Source organism: Jaculus jaculus, chromosome 7, assembly GCF_020740685.1.
Source record: "Jaculus jaculus isolate mJacJac1 chromosome 7, mJacJac1.mat.Y.cur, whole genome shotgun sequence".
Lineage (NCBI taxonomy): Eukaryota > Metazoa > Chordata > Mammalia > Rodentia > Dipodidae > Jaculus > Jaculus jaculus.
In genome coordinates, this window is record NC_059108.1 from 125,713,769 (window position 1) to 125,726,002 (window position 12,234).

A 12,234-nucleotide genomic window follows, 5' to 3' on the forward strand; every position below is an offset into this window, starting at 1 on the left:
ACTTACCATGATCCTCCTGAGTTCTGGGATGAAAGGTGTGTGTCACCATGCCCAGCTTCAGTGTTTCTTAATAAGTATCTCTGACCATCCCATTTCCCAAGATAACTTATCTTAGATCTAATAAGGTATTCTTATATTTCTGAAAGATATTTTTAGAATTTATCCTAACTGAAATCTACCTATTTACTGTTATCTTTAAGTATAACTTGAATTTTTAAAAGCCTTGAACAAATAATTATATTAAAAAACCATACAAGAAAACAGGTCTCAAGTAGTTGTTTCTTTTTGGTAATGTTAAAAGTTTTAGCTGAGCGTGGTGCACATGCCTTCTATCCCAGCACTGGGGAGGCAGAGGTAAAAGGATCACTGTGAGTTTGAGGCCAGCCTGAGACTACATAATGAACTCTAGGTCAGCCTGGGCTAGAGTGAGACCCTACCGTAAAAAAACGAAACAAACAACTTTCATAAATTTACCTAGTGATTGCTTCAGGAGAACTTGTCTCCCTTGAGTGAGTACCATTCTTGTTGCTTCCCCAGGCACTAGCCACAGCGCCCACTCTGTGCAGTCAAGCCTGGTCAGACAGTCCCCCGCTCGCGCCTCCGTGGCCAGCCAGTCTTCCTACTGCTACAGCAGCCGGCACTCGTCTCTCCGGATGTCCACCACAGGATTTGTGCCGTGCCGGCGCTCCTCCACCAGCCAGATATCTCTTCGGAACCTGCCGTCCTCCATCCAGTCCCGCCTCTCCATGGTGAACCAGTTGGAGGCCACCAGTCAGAGTGGCACGGTCTGCGCACAGCACGGCCTGCCCTCCTCCAGCAGCTCGAGCCAAAGTATCCCGGCCTGCAAGCATCACGCTCTGGTTGGTTTTCTTGGACCAGAGGGAGGGCAGAGCAGCACCACGGATGCCCAGCCGGGCAACACTTTAAGTCCTGCCAGCAGTTCGCATGCCAGAAAGGGGGACGTGATTTACAGAGTCCAAGTGAGTAAACGACACCAAGTGTTGCTCCTGTGCTCTTATGTCCCCTGGTTGAGCAGGAGACTCCTGTGAAAACTCCCATTCTTTAGCTGGGGGACTAGAGCACTTTTGAATATTGAAAACAAAGTTTTCTTCAGGTGTAAAACCTGAAAGTGAGCAGGCTTCGCAACGGTGACAGTTGTCCTGTGCTCAGCACTGCCGCGCCTGTGCGAGGAGGAAAGCCGAAATCCAGAAAGAATCAGGAGGTGCTCTTCAGATTTGTTTAAGGACTTTTTAAATTTGTATTTATTTATTTATTTATTTTAGAGAGAGAGAGAATGGGCACACCAGGGCCTCTAGCCACTACTAAAAGAATTCCATACACATGCACCACCTTGTGCATCTGGCATATTTGGGTCCTGGGGAGTCGAACCTGGGTCCTCAGGCTTCACGTCAAGAGCCTTAAGTGCTAAGCCTTCTCTCCAATCTCTCCCCCCTTTTAAAGTATTTTCCTTATAGACTTTATTTTTATTTCACTGTAAGCAGTGGAGAATTTGAGATGTATGAGGAGTTCTCTGGAATTTTCATTTGGAATTTTGCTTTTCATCACTAAGGGAAAGCTGAATTAGAAATGCTCCTGATTTATTTGCTTAGATTGTGGATCCCAGTCAAATTCTGGAAGGGATTAACTTGTCAAAAAGGAAAGAGCTGCAGTGGCCTGATGAAGGAATTCGGTTAAAAGCTGGGAGAAACAGCTGGAAAGACTGGAGTCCTCAGGAGGGCATGGAAGGCCATGTGAGTTCTCTGATGGTGCTTGTTGGGGTGCTGCCTCCCTTGTTGCGCATGCGTAGCTGAGTGTCTCCTGAGTGTGCTGCAGGGCTGAGTTCACCCCAGCTCTCCACCATTAACTGTTGTTTTCTTCTGAGTCACTAGGTGATTCACCGATGGGTGCCTTGCAGCAGAGACCCTGGTATGAGGTCCCACATCGACAAGGCAGTGCTTCTGGTCCAGATCGATGATAAATTCGTGACTATCATTGAAACCGGAGTACTAGAACTTGGGGCGGAAGTGTGAGCTGCTGCTTTGTACCTGGTTTCCTCTCTCTTGCTTCCCACACATGGAGCCGGAGAGCCAGGGAGCGACCACTCAGCCTGCCGGGATCACGTGGATCTCTTGTGGCAGACGTGAGGACAGTGGTTCAGTTAAGCGCCTCTCTTGGCCCTTTACCCTGACTCCTGTCACTGTCTCCATCCCAAATAAAGTGGAAATATTTTTTTAAGTTAACTGCCAAGAACACATTTTGCATGAAAGATAAACGTTCTTTTGGAATACATCTTTAAGAAGGTTTCCTATGCATTGCCTATGCTTTAAAACAACAAACTTCATTTCTAAACTATGATCTCGTATTTTTCTAATTTCTTTGCCAAAAATAATTGCCATTTTTTTGTTGTTGTTGTACAACATGAAATCAATTTACTATGATTTTTACAAAGAAATCCATGTGGAAACATTTGGTTTGATGCATAGCAGTATAAAAATGTAATGTACAGTGAGAAAGATGATGAATAGATGTAGATTTATCTTATTCCTGAGCGCTAAAAACTTTAATGAAAAAACCTGCACTAATTTTTTATGACAATGCACTAAATCTGAGATTTCTCAGAACATTTATTTATATAGAAAAATAAAATACCATTATTTAAATTGCCTTTGGGATTAACCCTTCCCTTTCCTGATAAGCATAGTCAGCTGCCCGTGTTCTGTTAGCATCTGTGCTTCATGCCAGCGTGTTGGACGTCATCTTTAAGTGAATGCCACTCTCAAGATGCACACAGCTTCAGCCCTGTGTCACAGAGCCAGTGGCCAGGGAGGTGGCCCTATGAGTACTGAGGCCAGCTACTGGGTCACCCCTGAACAGCTTGTTGCAGTGTGTGCCCGTGCTTCTGCTCAGGCAAGCTCTGCCAGGCTCAGTTCTGGAAAGGAAGTGCTGTTGCTTTTCAGAGAAGTTGACTGACCGGGAACTTCAGAAAGGACCTGTCACCTTTGTTTTCATAGTCCCTACTGGAAGTGATTCTCATGAAGCTCAGTTTCTCAGCTAATTTTTTTCAAACAAAATAATCCAAATGGTGCACCTCTTATTGTTCTATTCCTTTTTAATAACTTTACTTTTTGTCTGTTATTTTTCTATTACTTGAATTTTATTTCCTATAATTTATGGGGTATACCTGTCATTTGAAATATTTATAACTGTGAAATTGACTTAATTCATGTTGTCTCATAAATTATATTGGTTTTTTAAGAGCATGTATTCAGGGAAATGTATATCTTGGATTTACAATTAGGCTACATGGAACTTCTATTTAGGTTTAATTTGCAAGTTTAAGCATTTTTTTTTAATTCCTAAGAAAAATTTCCTTTTGGTTTGAAAGTCCAAAGAACATTGTACATCTCCTTTGAGGATTTAGGAGCAGCCATCCTTCACCCTACGAATAGATAGTAAAAAGACACAAGTCAGGTTCATCTTGATACAGTACATTTAATCTGACATATACAAAGTGTTATCATTTCAACACGTGGCGCTGACCATCTTTCAGTACTTAGTAGCTACATCGGTCTCATGGTTACTGTGTTCGAGACAGGTTTGCAGTATCTTTTCTGAGGTGAGTGGAGAGCTGCTTTTCCTGTTCATTCAGAGGTAAATCTCACAGGGTCCCGTGACACCACAGGAGAAGGAAAGAAAGCTGGAGTAGTAACGGCTGACGTGCATGCTTGCACCTCCACTTCAAAGCCCTGTTTCACTTTTCCCAGTGGTAAAGTTGCTGGTCAGTTGGAACCCAATGTGCCTTGTGTTGACATTGCCATACACTTCACACTTTGCAAATTTTACTGTTGAAAAATATTTGTTAATTGATTTATTGGACCTTTACACAAAGGAACCCTTTCTAAATTGACCATTTTAAAGTATATTTTCTGACTACTATTAATATATTCTGCCTCATTTTGGCAAATTTGTGGTACACCACGGGTTCAGTGTTGTTATTTTCTGAAATTGAATATATGATCTATTTACCTATTTTTTAGATCTTCTCAAAGGATTCTCCTCCCTGCTTCTTGTCCCCTCTCTAAAATGAGTCTGGTCTTTTCACTGCTAGTTCTAGATGGGTGAGTAAGTGGAGCTTATCAATCTCACGGGAACATAACCCATTTTCCCACACAGAAAAAAACGAAAACAGCTGAGCTCAGATAGTATAGTCTGAAGGACCAGAATTCTTTTTATTCCTAGCTGCTCACTCAAAAAAAGAAAAATTGTTAAGACATATCTTGTGCTTTGAAAAGTCAGATTTCATATGTAAGAGTAGACTTTGTATGAAACACATATATCAAGTCTTACTTTGTGATTGTTGGAAACTTGAAGCAAGTTATCTTTTGTTACCACATATAACTTTATTATATTTATAAATTATGGACCCTAAGAGAAGCCCTGTTCTTACTTTTCAAATCTAAGCACTGATAGTCTTTTGAAAAAAACCTACTACTTTTCTAGTTACCACAGGGAAATAGTGATCACTAAGGAAGGATTTGTGTCTTCAGTTGATCAAAATTAAGTGTTTATATGCATTCATTAAATTGATCATCAGTGTTTTGTTTCTGTGCCTATTTGAGTAGTGATTTTTGATTTTCTGCTTAGCCTTTCTCATTAGAGTACTAGACCCCAGCATACCTTAGTGGTTTTAATCCATAGTTGCCAATTTTTCAGAATCCTATAATTTGCAAGTAAGTAAAATACTTTCAAAGAAATTCTCTCCTTCAAAGTGGAGCTACATGGTTGAAATATGTGTGTGTTTATTTTCTTGCTTGGTTTTCTTTTTTATCCCTGCCTTTAAGAGGACAATCCCACAGAAGAAAAAAATCCTAGCTCTAAATTAAGCCTTCGATTAATCTTCCAATCTTGGTGTAAACTGTCTTATTACACCATTTCAACACTTGATAAAACTTTCAATGTTGACTTTTTGCTAAAGAGCTTTAATTTTCCAAGAATCTAGATTAACATAAAATGCTGATATTTATGGAACTTGGGAGAGTAGTGATGAGGCTGTGTGAATATTTTTAAGGTAAGAGAAGTTTAATTCTTATGAAACTAGTGTGCAGACTTAGTCAGTATTCTGCCTTCTTTGGGTTTCCAATAGTAGAAGATTAAATTCTATTAGATTTGAAGTATTTTGAAAAATATTTTAAGTACATTTGAAATACTTCTAGTCCTTGAACCAGAAGATATCAGGCAGTATTTCTATCTTGAAGGATAAGTGGAAAATGACTCTAGGCACCAAATGTCAAGCAGTCCAAGTATGGATCTTACACAGTAAACTAGTTTGTTGAGAAGGTTGCTCTCCTCCCTGCATTGGTTCATTTTCCCATCTCCTGTCAGAGGAGGAAGTATGGCTTTCCATCTCAGTGAGGGCAGCTGTGCCTTCTCAGAAATTCTACCTTGTTTCTTAGCAACACCCTAGACCAGAATTGTTTCTTTGTTCATCTAATTTTGGTTTTTCAAGGTAGGGTCTCGCTCTAGCCCAGGTCAACCTGGAATTCACTGTGTAGTCTCAGGGTGGCCTCAAACTCATGGCGATCCTCCTACCTCTGCCTCCCAGGTGCTGGCATTAAAGACGTGCACCACCATGCCTGGCTTTTCAGCTAAATTTTAAGCATTCTTCATCCTCAATATATGACTTGGGAAAAAAAAAAGTGTTATGAGTGTTATGTGAGACTTCCTTGAATTTATGTTTACTAACTCCTGAAGTATAAAATTCTGTCCAGTGTGTTAGTTACTTCCATATTTATTTTAAGTTCTTTTTCATGGATATAGACAAATCTGCTTCTGGGATTTTAAAAAAAAAATTCTAAGTCATCAGTATTAATTTTCATTTTTGTTTGTAGTAATCACCAAGTTACTTTAAGCATAGACCCAGCTTACTTTTTCTTTAGAGACAATGCATTGTTCGGCTGTATCCATGTTCATTCTAGAGGTATGTCCTTTAACTCCAAGGTGATTGGAGATGAGGCTGAGGGGATGGCACATGGAGCCTGTTACTGGCCTTTGAATATACAGTTTCAGTCTTATGTAGATACTGAGCTCAACTGATCAGGGAAAAGAGGAAAATTAGATACTACAATGTACTTAGGTAGTGTAAATTTTAATATTATGTTAAGTACATACTGCTTTTTAAAAATACCTGTTTGAAAAACAGCCCCCCTTTTTCTTTATTTTTCTTAAACATAATCTAAATGATATACAACCAGGCCTTCTCATTTTAAACTTGTTACCCTTTTAGGTAAGAACTATAATCAGAGAGGAATAAATAAATAGGTCTGAAGGAATATGAATGAGGAGTATTAATTTTGAATGAACCCAGAGGTGTAGTTTCTGCTGTGAACCACCTCCACAGAATCATCTGTCAAGATTTCTGTTTGATAAGAATTTCTCTTGTCTCTAAGCCAGATAGAATAAACAGCTCACTTGTGAGCTGAACGTTGTGATCTGCTGTTTTGTGGAATCAACATAAAGCTCTATAGGCTCTTGAGCCCCTGTCACTTTGTTCTGATGTTATGCCTATGATGTGGGGTTCTGCCTTCTTTCCCACACTTCAGCTCTGCAGCTGACCACACCTGACTCAGTGGAGCCAAGCTAGGAGGAGTGAAGCTGGTGCTGTGGAGTCCTGGGTGTCGCCTGCACAGAGAGAGAACACCCTGGACTGGAGAGCAGAGGAAGAATGAGACGGCTGCTTCAGTGACTCTTGAGTTTAGTGTACTTGTGGTTAAGCAAGATTTTTCTCTATATGAAGCTTGAATCTACAACCAAAACGATAGAGAAATGGAGGTGGAAGTCATATCTGCTTACGCTTTTAAAAGCTTATAGTTTAGTAAAAGCAAATTGTAAAAATTGATTATGTTACCCCTATCCATGTCTGGCAGTGAGCTCTGCATGAGGAAATGGAAGAGGAGTATTAAAAAATGACGGGGGGAGTCGGCAGGAGGAAGGAGAATGGTTTCCCTTTTCTGAACATGGGCTCTGGAAGGTCGCCATTGCCTTTACCAGCACTCAATGTAAACCAGAGACAAGGATACATGGACTTAGTGTGTCAGTGAGTGTGAGTGTGTGTGTGTGTGTGAGTGTTACTGTAAACAGCTTGTAAATATTGTAGTTGTTTAAAATGGAAAATAAAAGATGAAAGGTTTTTTGGAAAATATATTGCATCAAAAATACTGTATTGACCATGGATAAAACACAGGAAATAAATTTTTTTTCATTTTGCCTTCTGTCCATTTTTCTTTCAAATTAAAATACAGAACACATTATATAGAATACATATTCTGTGTGGCATAGTCTTAAAGCACATACTAGGTTCTGAAGTCACAGGTTAAACAGCTTTGGCCTGTAAATGTGGGATTCAGCTCGTAGTACATAGGGATGTGCACACTGTTAACATGGGCTGTCCTTCACAGAGATGGCCGTCGCACATATCCTTTGTGTTGATTTGAATGTTGCATGTTAGTGATAGACTTGGTTGGAATGTGCAGGGTGGTAACAGTATGTATCCATTCGCTTACAATCTAGATTACAGTGCAGCAGAAGGAAGGAACATTTGGATTCTGATCAGAGCTGGACAGGCACCCAGCGACTTCACCTACCACTAAAGATGCAGACAGGAAGAGTAGACACACTCGGCACTCGCTGCCTCACGTTAACTGTTAGTACAACGGTAAGAGCCAGCCAGATGCACATTATCTGTATCAGAGTCCCAAGCCGTTTTCCATCTCCCTTCCAAATCACAATGACACCACTGGCCACAGTGGGACTTGATCTTAAAGGACTAAATTTCCCTGTAGTGACAGGAATCGTGATGGTTAAAAACACATCTTCTTCAATGGAAGGAAAAAACTCTGTGTGGGGCAAGTTAGGTTCGTCTTGTTGATAACATTGCTGTATCAACAGATGTTGATGTAAAAACAGAAAACTTAGGTCTCACGAAACCTCATTCTTACTCTTACAGTTTCCTTGGGCCTCTTCCACCTAAGAGGCCCCAAAACGTCTTGCAGACGTTAGCCATGTGGGCACATTTTCCCCTGAGGTAGGGAAGAGCAGCACTTGTCAAATAAGACCTACCTGAACTGGGGCTTGTGTTCATCTGTGCTGCCTGTTTGTGGGTATTTATGAAAAGTAACTACAAGGGCTGGAGAGATGGCTTAGTGGTTTAGCACTTGCCCGTGAAGCCTAAGGACCCTGGTTCAAGGCTCCATTCCCCAGGACCCATGTTAGCCATATGCACAAGGGGGGACATGTGTCTGGAGTTCATTTACAGTGGCTGGAGGACCTGGTGCGCTCGCTCTCTCGCTCTCAAATACAATTTTTTAAAAGCAATTACATGCAATTAAGCTTTCATGCCTTAAAAAAGATGTACATGTAATTGGATGTCAGAGGACCCTAGAGGGCTTTGTAATTTCTCAGAATGCACGTTTCCATCAGGTACTGGAGGCAGATCTGTATGTCTGAAGACATTCACACCCTGTTTAGTTTCTGTTCCACTACACGAGCTATCAGAGGGGTTCCTTTTGCTTCTGAGGACATTGTCAGGATACATAACTAGGTCCATAGAAGAATACTCCAGATCTCTGGTCTTGCCTTGAAGCACATTCTTGGCCCATTTCTACCAGGTAGGGTCAGCCTCCAGGACAGCACTAATGTGCTTAGGAGTTGCTCACACCCCACCTGCCCATGGAATAGTGCTGCCCACATTTGGGGACTATCTTCCCACCCTAGTTAATCTAACCTAGAAAATCCTTCACTGACAGGCCCAGAAATTTGTTTCCATGGTAATTCTAAATCCTGCAAAATTAACAACCAGGGATTAACCGCCACGTGTTGGTTTCTCAAATACATCAACCACAAACCTCAGAGAGCTGGAAAAGAGAAGTCTTTTTTTAAAGCCTATTTAGATAAATGAGGGGCATGAAACCACATGAAAATTTGATAATTGATGGTTTCTCAAAGTTAGTTACAATATGGAGCCGGTGTGTTCATCCTGGTTCACAGTGGGATCTTTCACTGACACTTAGTCTTCCAGTTGTTTAGTATAAATTTTACTAGTTTTCAGCCTTGGAGGGTCACTTTGGGTCTTATATAGCTCAGGATGGCCTTGAACTTGTGTAGCTGAGGCTAGCCTGTACTAGGACTCTGTTAGCTGATTCCCATGTGTTCTCCCTACCTCCGTTCTCACCGAGGTCATGGCAATGGGTGCCAACCCATCAATGTCAAGTCAAGCCTGTGTCTGGCCAACAAGGGCTCAAAACTTCGGGACATTCTTTTTGGTCACAGGCTCCATTATACTGAAGTCCTTAGGGTGGTGTTGTAAGAGCCTAATGAAGGGCTCTGCATTTCCCTTCAATCACCAACTCCACATCTGAAGATTGGCATAGGGTGAGAGATAGGGAACAGGTTGGGACCATTAGTTAGAGGGCTTCTTTCCCTCAGCCTCCTCCACTGACCAGACTGCTTGGGCCATTGACTGCCCGGCCCTCTGCCTCGCGTTCTGGTGCGCCACGGTGGACTATATCCACCTTCCTTCTGGACTGGACTCCTTTGATTACCACTCTAACCTCATTCCTTACTTCAGCAATTGCATTCACCTTGCTCTGAATTCCTTGCACTTCTTAGCTTCCCTTAGTTTGACACCCTACTGTCCCCATTGCTGTGGGGAAGCCAGGACTATGCCCACTTCTGCTGGACTCAACCCTGGCCTACAGAGGATGGCCACCCTGAACTTTCCCAATAGTTCTGAAGTCCTTCAGCAAGACATTTCCCATTAATTTGTTAGGGTGTCCTTCCTGGCTCTGTATCCCATGGCACACCATTGGTTGGTGGGTTTTCTGACCATACATAGTGTGCCTATTCTAGCAGGCACAAATTCCCAGCTCTTGGACTTGTTTCTCCACTTCTTAACTATGGAAATTCTGGCATTCCTACTTCAAGTTGTATGGGCTATTGCTTTAAAGCAAACTTTTAGGGACCAACCCAGCAGCATAGTCACAAAAATCTTTTAGGGGATTTTCCAGGGTGACATTTTGATTCATAGGAAAGTTTGGCAAACTCTCTTATCCAGCTTGACTTTTAAAAAATATTTTATTTATTTGAGAGAGAGAAAGAGGCAGATAGAATTGGTGCGTCAGGACCTCTAGCCACTGAAAACAAACTCCAGACACATGTGTAACCTTGTGTGCATCTGGCTTTTAGGTGGGTCCTGGGGAATTGAACCTGGGTCCTTAGGCTTTGCAGGCAAGTGACTTAACAGCTGAGCCATCTTTCCAGCCCCCAACTTGACTTTCTACTTCTCTTGATCCAGCACTCTCCAGGTCCATCCCATACTTACTCTCCCTATTTCTGCAAGGAGGCACCAGTGAAGTCTTACAGCTCCAGCTACAAGCAGTCCATTTTAGTATCCAGAAAGCCCAGCATTTTCCTGCTCAGAGTATGTCATGGCTTGACTGTGATTAATGGACAGGCAGCAATGGGAGCAAACAGCCCTGGAGTCTTCATGCAGAGCAAATGGATCACACCTGCAGGCCCATGTTTGGAGGCTCAAGTTTCAAAGCTCCCATGTGTCTGTGTGTGTGTGTGTGTGTTGAGTTGAACAGATGATGTTGCTAGAAGCTCAAGATGTGGTCACTGTCTCTGTCTCTCAACTACTTCTGCCCAGCTGAGGTCATGGCCTTGACCTAGCCCACTTATAAGTGGAGATCCAGTGTCCTCAGAGCTCGCCTCTGCCCTCTGGCTGAAGGAACTGGTATCAATGAGTAGTTGCCCTCAGCCTTTCTCCAGCTCTTCCTGTGAGGCTGGAGCAGGCATGCTGGGCAGAGGGAGCAGTTGACCTGTGATGCAATCAGAGCATATGTCTCCACCTGTCCTTCAGCAAGCTTAGGATCCCACAGGTTCCCTCAGAGTTGTGTCCACTTGAGGTCCAGGAACTGGGTCCAAGCTGACTAGAACTGGATGTGGGCTGCCTCTACGAAGTGACTCACCTGGGGAAAGCCCTTGAGGGCTGAGGGAGGGACAGTCAAAGGGCAGCACGTCTCTCCCAGGGAAGAGAGTCTAGTGGCTCAAGGCATCTGTTTCAGTGACACTGGGGAGAGAGAAGAGGGTGATTTCTGGAAGAATGGGCAAGGAACTTGTGTTACCTGCTCTGTCTCGGTCCTGTGCTAGGTGCTGGTTCTAGATGGGAAAGGCTCTTGGTTTCAGGAGCTCACGACTGGAAACCATGCTCCAAAGGAAGTTGAGACCGGTCCCGGTATGCTGCAGAGAAAGGGCATGGGGCTAAAAAGACAAGGCAGTCTTTCGATGTGGTGAAGCTGGTTGTTAGCTTCGGGGCTCACAGTTTTCCTTCAAGAGATCCTAATCTCTGATTCGAAAGGAAGCACCTTCCCCTCTTGCCCCTCCTCAGCAGGGCCACACAGCTGCAGTGCCCACCTGGGCTACGCAGGACCAGAGCTTCTCTCAGCAACGATGGACCATCAAGCAAAACATGGCAGGCCGGGCATGGTGGTGCACACCTTTAATCCCAGCAGTCAGGAGGCAGAGGTAGGAGGATCGCTGTGAGTTCAAGGCCACCCTGAGACTATATAGTGAATTCCAGGTCAGCCTGGGCTAGAGTAAGACTTACCTCAGGAAAAAAAAAAAAAGCCACATGGGCACAGTGCTCCCAACATTACCTGTGACAACAGCGTGGTCACGAGCGACCTTTCCTTCTGTGCTGAAGGAAATAGAGCCATGGAATCCAGAAAGCTCCCAAATCTCTGAGCGAAATGCAGCGAAGGGGGAAGTTCAGTAGCTCTTCTAATGCTCCTGACAGAACCCTCCATAAGATGGCAGCAGCAGCTCAGCCTACACTTCTCACTGTGGCCACTTGCCATACACTTCTTGGCTCCTGTACCTACTTAACGTTTGCCTCATTGACACTCATTCCCTGGCAAATATAAGCGAGGGTCCTTGTGGCAGTTTGATTCAGGCGTCCCCCATAAACTTAGGTGTTCTGAATGCTAGGTTCCCAGCTGGTGGAGATTCGGCAATTAATGCCTCCTGGAGGCTGTGTATTGTTAGGGGCGGGCTTATGGGTGTTACAGCCAGTTTCCCCTTGCCAATGTTTGACACACTGTCCTGTTGCAGTTGCCCACCAGATGTTGGCCAGGAAGTGATTGCAGTCAAAACTTGAAATCAACATCGTCCATTAAAATA

General features: G+C 43.2%; 1 protein-coding gene across 4 annotated transcripts in view; it reads left to right on the plus strand.

The window, feature by feature from the left end:
- Positions 1-7,264, plus strand: part of Pcnx1 (pecanex 1) — a 168,365-nt gene extending 161,101 nt beyond the window's left edge. For all 4 annotated transcript variants that reach the window (XM_045154648.1, XM_045154649.1, XM_045154650.1 and 1 more), the window contains 3 exons: positions 538-980; positions 1,611-1,751; positions 1,890-7,264. In XM_045154648.1, coding sequence (XP_045010583.1) covers positions 538-980; positions 1,611-1,751; positions 1,890-2,030 — 725 coding nt within the window. In that variant the 3' untranslated portion in view covers positions 2,031-7,264. The remainder of the gene's footprint in view (positions 1-537; positions 981-1,610; positions 1,752-1,889) is intronic.
- The last annotated feature ends 4,970 nt before the right edge of the window (positions 7,265-12,234 follow it).